The 13,990-nt window shown below is 35.1% G+C and overlaps 1 protein-coding gene across 5 annotated transcripts in view; it reads left to right on the top strand.

Annotated features, from left to right (window-relative positions):
- Positions 1-13,990, top strand: part of METTL15 (methyltransferase 15, mitochondrial 12S rRNA N4-cytidine) — a 373,387-nt gene that overhangs the window by 1,269 nt on the left and 358,128 nt on the right. For 2 of the 5 annotated variants that reach the window (XM_067038072.1, XM_059068615.2), the window contains exon 2: positions 3,944-4,221. In XM_067038072.1, coding sequence (XP_066894173.1) covers positions 3,961-4,221 — 261 coding nt within the window. In that variant the 5' untranslated portion in view covers positions 3,944-3,960. Of the gene's footprint in view, positions 1-756; positions 996-3,006; positions 3,056-3,943; positions 4,222-13,990 lie in introns of those variants that run through there. The other 3 variants (XM_067038071.1, XM_067038070.1, XM_067038073.1) reach the window with 3 other exon arrangements.

Here is a 13,990-nt window from a genome sequence, read left to right as displayed (position 1 = left end):
GAGATGTAGATACTATTCATTTTACTGAAGAGAAAACTGAAGTTTTCAGAAAATCTCTAAAGGAAAATATTTCTGTTGAAGGGTACAACCCAGCGAATTCGGAATGGAGTCATTTGTTTCTGAAATACTTTCTAGGTTAAGTGATATTAAGATGCTATCTTAATGTAGTCTGAAAATAGGCATGTATTACCAATTTCTTGTAAAGGTGCACTGATCATTGGTGAATAAGTAGAAGTGTTTAAATTTCATCGTTTTTGATACCCACATTGTATAAGGCTGACCAGTCTCACAGGTGTTTCCACACCTAATCTAAATGCTTATTTTACATTTGACTTTAAATTCTGCCTTACACTTGCCATTTAACAGTGTTCAGATTCTGAAGTCCATATTTTTAAGGAATTGTAGATTTACTATGCCAGCTGGCTTCTCTTTAGTTTGGCAAGACATTAAGGCGTACAACAGAAAGGACAAGAAACTGGCGTATTTTGTAACGAAATGAAGGGAAAAGAACCAAAACTTTCCAAACACGTAGTGCTAAGGAGACAGAAATTCCCACCTTTTGTTAGAAATTAGAGTATACTAACTGCCATGTAATTTAAAACAGAAATTTAACATAGGTTCAGAGTAAACTGAAAAGAGTGGAGAGAAGGATAAAATGGAAAGTGAGATTTGAAGTTTCATCAGACATTAAAAAAAAAAGTTAAAGTGAATTTCAACCTGGCAATGCTAGGGACTTATATCCCTCACCTCCCCCAGGAACAGCATTTGGAACCCCGAGCTCCTGGGACCCTTTGGCAGCTGGGGCCTGTAAGCAGCGGAACCAAAGGCAGACGGTCCTCTGTTGCTGCGGCGGACAAGGGCCCAATCTGTCCGTTCTCGGAAGTTTCCCCCAGGGCTGGGGCTTGTGCGGGCGGCAAATTCGGGTTCTCTGTCACCGTAGTAGTGGTCGTCGCAGGCCCGAATTAGAGGCCAACTGAGAAATCTTCGTGCCTCAGGTGAGGAGAAGGTGGCCGAGTCCCGGCAGCTCTTTTGGAGCCCCCTCCCTCACCTTTGGGGGAACTTCCAGGGGTTGCCGGATTCACCCAGCACAGAGGAAACTCGCGCCTCTGCTCTCCCGCTTCCTCTCTCAACACTCATTCGTCCTGAGTTCAGAAGTTTCTAAAGTTTCCCTTGTCAGAGTGTAATCCTTACGCAAAAGAATGGATTCTAACTTTTTCTTTAGGACCTCTTTCACTTTCCCTGTGTTCGGGTGCCAGCCTCCAGGTCGAATTTTTGGCCTTAGGAATTAAGTTTCCGAAGAGTTTTCTCTGCAGGGGGAGCTGACTGCAATGATGGTAATTGGTAGCTCCGTTGAGCAAGTAGTTTTCAAAGGTATCGCTCACCTTTGTGTTCCCACATTTAAAAGAGTAACCTGGCTAATTCCGTGGTCTCAGCAGTTTAAATTGAATTTTGCTGGCAGAGAAAAGTTAAATGGCTTGCCTAGGAAACCACGGAGTTGGCTGTAGAGTTTAGGTTTCCTGATATCCTGCTTCTTTTCTGTGAACAGAGGGAAGTTAAACTATCTTAAATCGTTTAGGGGGGCTAGTTCTTAGCGGACTGTGGAAGTGCTCTGGGTCATCTGGTGGGATATGGGGCTGCAGAAAAGGAAGGAACTCCCTTTAGAACTTGCCCCCTTCCATTTTTAGGGAGGTATTCAAAGACACAACCAAAAAGGAAGATTAATTATTAAGGCCTTTTCTCCATGTTTACCCACATTAGTAGCCAATTAGTGTAAAATCTACAGGCTTTGTACCTTGAATATATTTGAGTAAATACAAAGAAATTGAATGAAGAAGAAAATTAATTGCTGTTGAAAGAAGCATTTTTTTCTACCCTGTTTGCTTTTTCCTGTGTGGTTCTGATTCTGATATTGGAGTTGATGGGCTTTTTATTTGTTTGTTTGCTTGTTTTTTTAAAAAAATCAAAATCTGAACATACAGTATAGATTGTTTACATATATTGGATAGGCAAAAGAATCGAATAAGTTATTGGTTGTATTGTTTAAATACTCCATATTCCACTATTTAGGGCTGTACATCGTTCCTGTGTCCTCTGTTGGGTGCCCCACAGTATACTGTATTTCCGAGTGGAGTAGGACCAAGCAATAAAATATTGGCTCCTTAAAAAAAATGAATCTAATTCATGGAATACTACAAATACCTAGTCATAGTGTAATCAAAGTACCATTCAGTTACTTGAGTGTATTAAATAGAGCCAGTGGGCTGTGTTTATAGCATATAGGTTAAGAGAAAAAGTTCTGGAGATAGAATGCTGATGTTACAGTTCTAGCTTTATGGCTCTCCAGCTATGTGACTTTTCAGCAAATTACTTTTCTGTTTTCCTCATCTGCAACATGGAAATAATAATAGTACCTACCTTTAAGATTTGGGGTAAGGATTGAATGAGTTCGTACATGTAATGTGCTTAGAATAGTAAGTGGTACTTAGTAAGTGCTCAATAAATGTTAGCTTTTATTTTGAAATATGTTAGAAATGCTAAGTTAGAGCATAGTTTGCTTACTTTTGTAAACTTTCTGGAAAACATAAGGCATAATTCATAATTTGGCTAATTTGTTACTGCTGAACATCCAAAATCTTACTTAAAACACTCATTAAAAATTTTTTTTTGCCATATTTTTTCTGTGTCACATTTATAACATAATTCTGTGAATTATGTCTTTGGTATCCTCAAGATTACATCTTACTGATATTATATTGATATAATATCAAATATGTATTTTTATTTATTTTCCAGTCATTACATGTGATTGACTTTTCAACATTATTCTTCATTTTCTAATGCAAAAGGAAGGGAAGACATATTTAATCAAGATTTATGTTTCTTAAATATTTTGAGAATGTGGATTTTGGTAGGGTCAGTGAGACAAGTAAAATTTTCTAAAGCAAGGTTAATTCTATAGAATCTGGAATTTATCCATCCATTCTTTTATATTTTTATTTTTTCCAGAAAACACGTATTAAGCGCCTAGTGTGCATCTGATTTCGTGGATATAAAGGTGTGGTTCTTACTTTTAAATAACTCATAATCCATGAGGAAGGAAAAGAGTAGGGTTAAATTGTTATTTACTTTAATAATATCATAAATGTTGCTTGCATCCAAATGGGTAAAGAACATAATGTTTTCAAAAGGTATTTTGTTAATATATTTCATAAATTACTTTTTTCCTCTCCGTTTTAAAGAATTACAGATTACAGAATAAAATGGAGCAAGTAAGAGAAAGCGAAGGAATGTATCAGTTATTTACTTGCTTTTTTTGGGGCATGGGGCAGGGAGCAGATAATTAAAATGATATGAAGTGCCAAAGTGTGTTCAGTGGAGTGTTTACAAAGTTATAGTTTAAAATGATATGTATTTCACTGATATAAGCCATGGTGAGATTGATTTCGTCAGAGCATATCCATGACAAATCTGTAAGGTTTTCATAGACTGATAACCTTTTCTTTTTGGTTTTACATGCATAGTCTTTTTTCAGGGACAATTTTTCAAACAAAGTTAAATTGAAAATGAAGATTTAGCATTATGAGAAAAACAATTAGAAGAGCTTGAAATAAAAGACCATGTGAACCTAAAAGAGAATAATGTTTTTAATCCCTTTCAGGAAAATGATGACTGATTAATCAATATTCACATCTCTGATGGTTAAAACATTAATGGTCTCAGAGCTTATCAGGCCACATTGAAAATTGTATTTTCAGATAGTTTCTGGGGTTCTCTTGGGTTCCTTGCTTTGCATAAGGAGGGTAGTCACCTTCACTTGTCTGAGATGATGAGTTTTACATACTTTTCGTGTGTTAAATATTTCATACTAATTTGCTTTCCCTCAAGTATTATAACATTGTTTTGAAAAAAGCCAACAATCATGATATTTTAAATTTTTTTCTAGATTTGTTGATCTACAGAATGCTTCAATACCCATATTTTTGTAGAATCTATAAAAAATTTCTTTCGTGCTGGTTGGAATCTGGCATATTTAATTTGGGTGTCTGGCCAAAAAAAATACATGCTACAGCAGAAAGATATAATGAATATGAAGCCCAGGAGCAAACAGATCAAACGGGAGCTCAGGAGTTACAAGACAGAGATTCTGAAGTGATGACTAAATTACATATTCCAGTGATGGTGGATGAAGTTGTTCGTTGTTTGGCACCACAAAAAAGGCAGGTAAGTTGGTTAGTTTTATATTTTCTAACACTTTTTAATTGAGATATAATTCACTTAATATTCACAATTTTAAAGTGTACAATTCAGTGTTTTTAGTATAGTCATGAGCTTATGCAATTATCACCACTGTCTAATGCAGGAACATTTTTATCATCTCGGTAGGAAACCCCATACCCATTAGCATTCACTCCCCATTGACCCCCTTCTTGCCCCTGACAACCACTAATCTATTTTTTGTCTATATGGATTTGTCTAATCTGGACATTTCATATCAATGAATTCATACAATATGTGGTCTTTTCCACCTGCCTTCTTTTACTTAGCATGTTTTCAGTATTTATCCACATTTTAGCGTTTGTCGGTACTTCATTTCTTTTTATTCCTGAATCATTCCATTGTATGGATACGACTTTTTTCTTTATCCATTCATCAATTGATGAGATTTATGTTTCCACATTTGGACTACTCTGAGTAATGCTGCTATGAACATTCATGTACAAGTTTTTGTGTGGACATGTATTCAGTTCTCTTGGGCATGTACCTAGGAGTGGAATTGCTGGGTCATATGGTAACTTTTTGCCTAACTTTTTGAGAATCTGCTAAGCTGTTTTCCGGAGTTGATTAGTTTTGTCAAATAACAGTTTTAAAAGGAAAAGAACATTATTCCGGCTACGTGGTTAGGGTATGAAAACTGAATTCTAGTATAGCTTCTTGAGAATTTTCGTATCGTTTTAGGAATGACTGGAGACAAAGATGAAAATCTGAATTCCTGTCCCCTGTTTTCTTAGGCTTAGTTTTCAGCTACCTTTCTGTCTTACTGAGAGTTCTCCAGAGATGTAAGACCAACAGGATGTGTGTGTGTGTGTGTGTGTGTGTGTGTGTGTGTGTGTGTGTGTGTGTGTGTGTGGTGGGGGGTGTATGATGTATGTGTGTATAAAGAGAGAGAGTGAGAAAGAGAGATTGTTTGATTGATTTTAAGGAATTAACTCATGTGATTATAGAGGGTTGGTAAATTCAGAATCTGCACAGTAGGCTGGTAGGCCAGAGACCCAGGTAAGATTTCCAGGTTGAGTCCAAAGGCAGTTGGCTGGCAGAATTCCTCCTTGTTCCAGGGAGGTCAGTGTTTGTTCTATTAAGGCTTTCTAGTGATTAGATGAGACCCACCCATTATATGGAGGGTAATCTGCTTTACTCAGTCTAGCAACTTAAATGTTAATTCTTATCTAAAAAAATACCTTCACAGAAACATCCAGAGTAATGTATGACCAAATATCTGGGCACTGTGGCTCAGCCAAGTTGACATATAAAATAATCCATCATACTTGCCTTATTTATAGTGTTGCTAACAGGATTGTATAAGGTCTTAGGTATGAAAATCTTTAAAATCTATAAAAAGATCACAAAAGTGTTAGGTGATATAATATTCAAAAAGAAAAAAGCTAGTCTTTCTGAAAATTATCACATTTACAAAAGGAAAAGAAATCTTTATCATAGTAAATTTTCATTAAATGTCTATTTTTAACTTTATGCTGATAGTAATTAGCATACTGACGTCAGAACTATGATCTCTTATTCTAGAAGCTACTATTATTACCTAAATCAGTTATATTCATTTTTAAAGCCATTCTTTGTTTCTTTTCCCAACATATAGTGGCTTAGTAGTTAGAGCAAAGATTCTATAACAAGACTGTATGGGTTTGAACCCATTGTCTCGCACACATGTGTGTGTGAACACATACACACAGCTCTTAAAAAGCCATAAGTGATAGGACTTAGGTTGCTTTATCATAAAAAATATTCTGTTTACCTTATCCTCAGGCAGTAGATATATATAATGAAATAAACCCAGTATTCTTAAATGCGATTATGTGTTTAAAGTATCTGGCTAAATGCTGTCACATAGTAGGGACTCCAAAATATACATGAAAATGTAAGTTAAAAAATTAAATTGGATAAAACTTCCTGTTAAGTATGACTTCATCAAAATGAAATTCTCTTCATTTCCTTTAAAGATTCATAAGGCAAGGATAGTAATTAAAACTCATACCAAAGTGTGAGTTTTAAAATGTATGTATAAATATATATATTTGAGATATATATGAGAGGGGAGGGGCAGTTAGTAAAAATGTGGAGCTGGATTTGATGGCTTGAATTTGATCTCTGGAACCAGAAACCAAATTCATTGTATAAATTTGCTGAACCCTAGTAGCAAAAACGAAATGTTTATTTTGCAATAACCCATGAAGTAGAAAAACAATCAAACAAAAACAAACCTGGCTAAGTGTCCTCCTAATTCAGTACTGGATCTCCCTTTTTTCAAAAACCAAGTGGAATAAAATTAGGTGATTCTACCACTTGGCCTACCCTGCTGTTTCATTCTGTTCAAGTTCGTGACAATTGTAATGTTGGTTTATTTTGACATTTCCATTGTTCTGATTTGAGTTGGGTTTTCTAGTAACTTTTTATAGAAAGTTTAATTTTATGAATGTTATTTATGAGAACTTTAATGTGAGGTACACTTAGAGACAATGTTATTTCTTACCATTTCTGCTGTCTGGCAGACAACTTTATTCACTATTCCCTTAATCTTCAAGTAATAAAGAACTACTGACAGTCCTTGGACAGGAAAGGTCTTCATTTCTTCCCAAACCCATTATTTGCTGCTTTCCTTCCTGAGCCTTTTCTCCAAAATCATTTTCCTTTGCAAAGTATGAGTCATACATTCACCTGTATCAATCACCTACTTAATTACTGTTTTTCACATCACCTTCAATGATAAATTTACAAATGAAACTTTGATCATAACAGGAACTTTAAATGTAGTTTTGAGTGAGGCCTCGGTCATTTAATAATTATTTCCTTTTCTTTAATATTTAAAAGATGCTTGCTTAAAGAAAATAATTGATTTTGGTAATTTCTTCTGCATCATAGCCAATTCACTACATATTAACTTAGTTTTGCAAATACATGCAAAATATTTATGAGTTTTAATTAAAAGAAAAAAATTCCTCTTCTTCTTCCTTGGGAAGTACAGAAGGAATTAAATAAATTATAATTCTTCTCCTTGCCCCATTTTCATTATTTCATAGTCTGGGTGAATAGTTTTGTAAGAAAGTATTACTTGTTCTAAAGACATTTTTCTTGCTCCTGAGCATGTTTTAGTGTAGGCAACCTTGGTCAATTTTTTATTCCTTATTTCTGAAAGCTGGAGAAAATATATGATCCTGTCTAGTTGAAAATGATAACAGTTTGAAGGATATAGGAGTCTTGGTATTCTTTGCCCAGTAGTATTGCTAATGTAGCTTGGTGCCTTAGAGTTTTTATAGCAGTGATAAGTTATGAGGGACATGATGGTCATGTAAGGACTCGTACCAGTAGATGTGTAATTTCATATAAGTAACTTATCATGCCTCTGCCTCACATTTCTCATCTGTAAAATGAAGAAATACAATGTATCTCATATGGTTATTGTAAGGTTTAAATGAGTTCATTTATGTAAATCGCTTAGAATGATATCTTCTGAGTAGTATGAACTCAATAAACATTATCTGATACTATTATGGGGATTAGGAAGGTCAGCATTAGTAGCTAGATAGAATAAAATTCAGGAGAAAAATGCCCGGAGGCAGCAAAGATGGAAATAAAAGTTCCAGCAAAGGTGGAACCAACATGTTTGGAACTGAAAAAGTGCCATTTCTTTTGCCTGAACCATTCTTCAGGTCTTGAGTTAAATTTCACTTTCTTAGGGAAGCTTTTCTGGAGCCTACAGAGGAGGGCGGTCTCCTGATTAATACATTCATGGAGTCATATACTTTTCTTCCATAGCACTTATAATAATTTATAATTGTAATTTTTAAATGAGATTGTTTGTTCAGTGGACATGTCTCCTAGCAGACGCCCTCCATGAAAGTCATGGACATGTTTATCTTGTTTATCATTGTATTATTATATCTTCAGGGCCTAGCATAAGGACTGTAACATGGTGGGTAATGATTTTTAAGGGAATGAATAAAAGTCAGAGTAAACTGGAGGACAGATGTGAGGCACAGATAAAAGGAATGTCCCTCGGGTACTATGGTAGCTTCTCAGGCTCAAGACTTATATGATTACAGCCTCAGTGTGACAGGCCCAGTCTGATGAAGTAACTGGAGAAATCTGGGGAAGGAACAGATATGAGGACTGAGAAAATGAGCTGGTACCTAACTGATGCAAAATAGATTATGATAAATGTCAGGCTAAGGTTATAAGGTTGGGTTTCTAAATATTCAAAATAAGTATTTTATCTATTTTGATAGTCTAACATTTAACATTAATTTCATCATTACTTGATTTACCAAAGCTGTCATGGTACAAGATATGATAATTTTCTTTCTAAAAAAAGCCCTATGCTCTATATAATGGATTTTTCTTAACATCAATTGCAGTATTTCACTTGTTTTACTTAAATCCTTTATAATTTTTAAACAGAGAGTGAACATCAAAGAGAAAATCCTGGGACTATAGGTTTACTGTCTTTAAATATTAAAGGCTGATCGATAACAGAAAGGAGGAGTTTATTTTATTTAACCTCAAATTATTGAAAAAGTTAGCAACTTTTATATGAGACAGGACCTGTGCTATAGCACATGTAGGGAGGTGCATTTTTTTTCCTGAAGAAAGAACTATTAAATTTCAGATAGAATGGACTGTGTCAAGATGCAGTGTCCTCTCCTTTATTTTTTAACATATAGCTTTCTTGGAAGCAAATTTTTATTTTATACTTCTTTCTACCATTGTTTATTTGAAATATATTTCTGTTTTAAAGCATTGTGTAGCTAGTTAAGTGAGCTATGTATCAAAATACCTTCAGGAATGTGATATTTCCATTGTTGTACTGGTAAATATTTAATACCTGGTGTGTGGATGAGGGTCGGGTATGGATTTAAAAAAAACCAAAAACCTTGATTTATTTTGTTTGCAGATTCCCATGAAATACAAATTCCTACCATGCACATTTCAAGCTACTAACCTGGTGTCACTGAATGTAGCATTAGGAAGAAATATGTACAGTTGGCTCTCTCTAGCTAGTGTGAATAATACTGGATAGGACCCTCATGGTTGTTGCCATTAGATATCTGTAGATTATATAATGGCAAAAATTTTTGCCTGACAATTCTGAAAATTAGTACACTCTGTAAATTTTTCCCTTAGCTTATTTGACATTCCCTCGTTAAGACCTATATTTTATGTTTCTGTATCCTGGAAGGTACCATGATATAGCCATAGAATACTGTTCTCATCTACTTTTTAACAGTGGTATTCTTTTTTTCTCTCTCCAATAAACAATCCATCCCAAATCTAAAACAGGTTAAAAATGGTATTGTATAGTATGAATTTGTTTATGTAATTTACTTGTTATCAAGTCCATTATGCATTATATAACAGTGAGACATTTTGTTGAGTGCAAAAATTTTGAAATCAACATCAGTGTCTTTTTTTTCTTGCACAATTTGGATTCACACAGGTAAATAAATAATAAAAATGTAACTTTTTAAAACAGTTTTCCTGGAATCTCACCTTAATTTTTAATGAAGTAGAAGTAGTAAGAGAATTTTAATTAAATCAAAAAGGCCATTTTAGTAAAATAAATTAATTAAAGGTTCAGTACAGCAATAAGGTAAAGCAATTATAAATATTTATGCACCTAATGTCAGACCATCAAAATAAATGAAGCAAAAACTGACAGAATTGAAGGGAGAGACAGTGCTACAATAATAGTTAGAGACTTCAGTGCCTCACTCACAATAGTCTATAGAACAAGCAGACAAAATATAAATAAGGAAATAGAGGACTTAACACAATAAGTGAACTAGATCTAACATTTACAGAACACTCTACCCAACGTCAACAGCATACACATGTCTCAAGTGCACATGGGATATTTTCCAGGATAAACCATATGTTAAGCTATAAATTCAGTCTCAATAGATTTTAAAAGGCAGATATCGTTTCAAGTATCTTCTCCAGTAGCAATGGGATGAAGTTAGAAATCAATAGCAGAACAAAATCTGGAAAATTCATGAATTTGTGAAAATTAAACAACACACTCTTAAACAACCAATGGATCAAAGAAGAAATCACAAGGGAAATTAGAAAATACTTAGAGATGAATGAAAACAAAAACACAATATACCAAAACTGAAGGCACACAGTAAAAGAAGTGCTAAGGGAGAAATTTATAACTATAAATGCTTAGATTAAAAAAAACAAGAAAGTTCTCAAATCAGCAACCTAGCTTTACAACTTAAGCAACTAGGAAAAGGAGAATAATGAAACCCAAAGAAAAACAATGAAGAAAATCAATGGAACCAAATTGAAGGAACCAACAAAGCTGACAATCTTAGCTGGAAGGTCTAAGAGAAAAAGAAGACTCAAATTACTAAACTGAAAATGGGGACATAACCACCAGTTCTATAGAAATAGAAAGGATTATATGATAGTACTATGAACAGTTGTATGCCAAACAACTGGATAACCTAGATTAATTGGATAAATTCCTAGAAACAACAGAAGCTACCAAGACTAAATCATGAAGAAATAGAAAATCTGAATAGACCTATAAGTAGTAAGGAGATTGAATCAGTAATCAAAAAATCTCTTGACAAAGAAAAGCCCCAGACCTGATGGCTTCACTGGTGAATTCTACTAAACATTCAAAGAAGAATTAATATTAACCCTTCTCAGACTTTTCTAAAAAACTGAAGAGGAGGAAATACTTTCTAACTCATCCTATGAGGCCTGCATTTTCTTGATACCAAAGCCAGACAAAGACACTACAAGAAAAGAAAACTACAGACCAATATCCCTTATAAACACTGACACAAAAATCCTCAATAAATACTAGCAAACAGAATTCAGCATCACATTGATAGAATTATACACCATGACCAAGTAGGATTTATTCCTGGAATGCAAGGATGGTTCAACATACAAAAATCGATCAGTGTAATATGCCATATCAACAAAATGAAGGGAAAAAAAACATGTAATCATCTTAATCAATGCAGAAAAAACGTTTTACAAAATTTAACACCTTTTCATGATAAAAACACTCAACAAACTAGAATAGAAGGAAACTACCTCAACCTAATAAAAGCCTTATGTGGAAAAACCCACAGTAAATATCATACTCTGTGAAAGACTGAAAGTGTTTTCCCTAAGATCAGGAACAAGGCAGTGATGCCCACTTTCACCAGTTCTGTTCAACATACTACTAGAAGTTCTAGCTGGAGCAGTTAGTCAAGAAAAAGAAATAAAAGGCATCCATATTGGAAAGGAGGAATAATATTATCTGTGCAGATGATATGATCTTATATGTAGAAAACCCTATAGATCCCACACACAAACTCAAACCAAAACAAAACCTAAAGAGCTTATAAATTGAGTAAAGTAGCACACAGTAAAGGCAGCACGCAAAAATCACTATACATGAACAATCAACAATCTGAAAATTATGATATATTTCCATTTACAAAAGCATTGAAAAGAATAAAATGCTTAGGAATAAGCTTAAGCAAGGAGTTGAAAGACTTGTACAATGAAATCCACAAGACATTCTTTTTTTTTTTTTTTTTTTTTTTGTGGTACGCGGGCCTCTCACTGCTGTGGCCTCTCCCGTTGCAGAGCACAGGCTCCGGACGCGCAGGCTCAGCGGCCATGGCTCACGGGCCCAGCCGCTCCGCGGCATGTGGGATCCTCCCGGACCGGGGCACGAACCCGTGTCCCCTGCATCGGCAGGCGGATTCCCAACCACTGCGCCACCAGGGAAGCCCCACAAGACATTTCTAAAATAAATTAAAGAAGACATAAAAAAGAGAAACGCATCCTGTGTTCATGGATTTGAATACTTAATATTGTTAAAATGTCAGTATTACCCAAAGCAGTCTACAGATTCAATGAAATTTGTTCCAAAATCCCAACAATGGTTTTTGTAGAAATAGAAAAATCCATCCTAAAATTCATTTGGAATCTAAAGGGACCCTGAATAGTCTAAACAATCTTGAAAAACAACAAGCCTGGAGGAATCATGCTTCCTAATTTCAAAACTTACTACAGAAGTACAATAATCAAGAGTGTGGTACTGGCATAAAATCAGACATACAAACCAATGGAATAGAAAAGAAAACCCAGAAATAAACCCTCACATATATGGTCCAATGATTTTTGACAAGGGTGACAAGATCATTCAACGGGGAAAGGACAGTCTTTTTAACAAATGGTGCTGGGAAAACTGGATATCTACAGAGAGAAGAATGAAGTTGGGCTCTTATCTAATACTACATAAAAAATTTACTCTAAATGGATCAAAGACCTAAATATAACACCTAAAACTGTAACACTCTTAGAAGCAGACATAGAACAAAAACGTACAACATTGGATTTAGCAGTGATTTCTTGGATATAACACCAAAGGACAGATAGCAAAAGACAAAAATAGATAAATTGTACTTCATGAAAATTTTAAAAATGTGTGCATGAAAAGACACTATTCACAGAGTTAAAAAGGTGACTCGCAGAATGGGAGAAAATATTTGCAAATCATATATCTGATAAGGATTTAATATCCAGAATATATAGAGAACTTTAAAAACTCAACAACACAAAACAAACAATCTGATTCAAAAATGGACAAAGAACTTGAACAGACATTTCTCCAAAGAAGATATACAAATGGCCAATAAGCACATGAAATTGATGCTCAAGATCACTAATCATTAGGGAAATACAAATCAAAACTATAATGGGATACCACCCCACACCCATTAGAATGCCTGCTGTCAAAAAAAATCAGGGCCTTCCCTGGTGGCGCAGTGGTTGAGAGTCTGCCTGCCGATGCAGGGAACATGGATTCGTGCCCCGGTCCGGGAAGATCCCACATGCAGCAGAGTGGCTGGGCCCGTGAGCCATGGCCGCTGAGCCTGCGCGTCCGTAGCCTGTGCTGCTCCGCAGTGGGAGAGGCCACAGCAGTGAGAGGCCCGTGTACCGCAAAAAAAAAAAAAAAAAAAAAAAAAAAAATCAGAAAACAAGTGTTGGTGAGGATGTGGAGAAATTGGAACTCTTGTGCACTGCTGGTGGGAATGCAAAATGATACAGATGCTGTGAAAAGCAGTATGGCAGTTCCTCAAAAAATTTAAAATAGAATATTACCATATGATCCAGCAATTCCACTTCGGGGTATATACTCAAAAAAATTGAAAGACGGGTCTTGAAGCAGTATTTGCACACACATGTTCATAGCAGCATTATTCACAATACCTAGAACATAGAATTAACCTACGTGTTCATTGATGGGTGAAGAGAGAAGAAAAATGTGGCCTATACATAAAATAGGGTATTATTCTGCCTTAAAAAGGAAGGGAATCCTGCAGTATGCTACAGCATGGATGAACTATGAAGACATTTTTCTAAGTGAATAATCCAGTCATAAAAAGATACATACTATATGATTCCACTTACATGAGGCATTTAGTGTAGTCAGACTCATAGGCAGAAAGTAGAATGGTGGCTGCCAAGGGCTGCGGAGGAGGGGAATGGGGAGTTACTGTTTAATAGAAAAGATAAAATGAGTTATGTAAATTGATGGTAGGCATGGTTGCACAACATTATGAATGTATTTAATACCTACCACTGAAAAATACACTTAAAAATGGTTAAGATGGTGGGTTTAAGTTACGTGTATTTTAGCATAATAAAAATTTGTTTTAAAAAAGAGCAAGTTACTGCTTTGAGA

The sequence above is a fragment of the Kogia breviceps genome, chromosome 7, assembly GCF_026419965.1.
Source record: "Kogia breviceps isolate mKogBre1 chromosome 7, mKogBre1 haplotype 1, whole genome shotgun sequence".
NCBI lineage: Eukaryota > Metazoa > Chordata > Mammalia > Artiodactyla > Physeteridae > Kogia > Kogia breviceps.
This window is presented reverse-complemented; position numbering and strand designations above follow the sequence as displayed.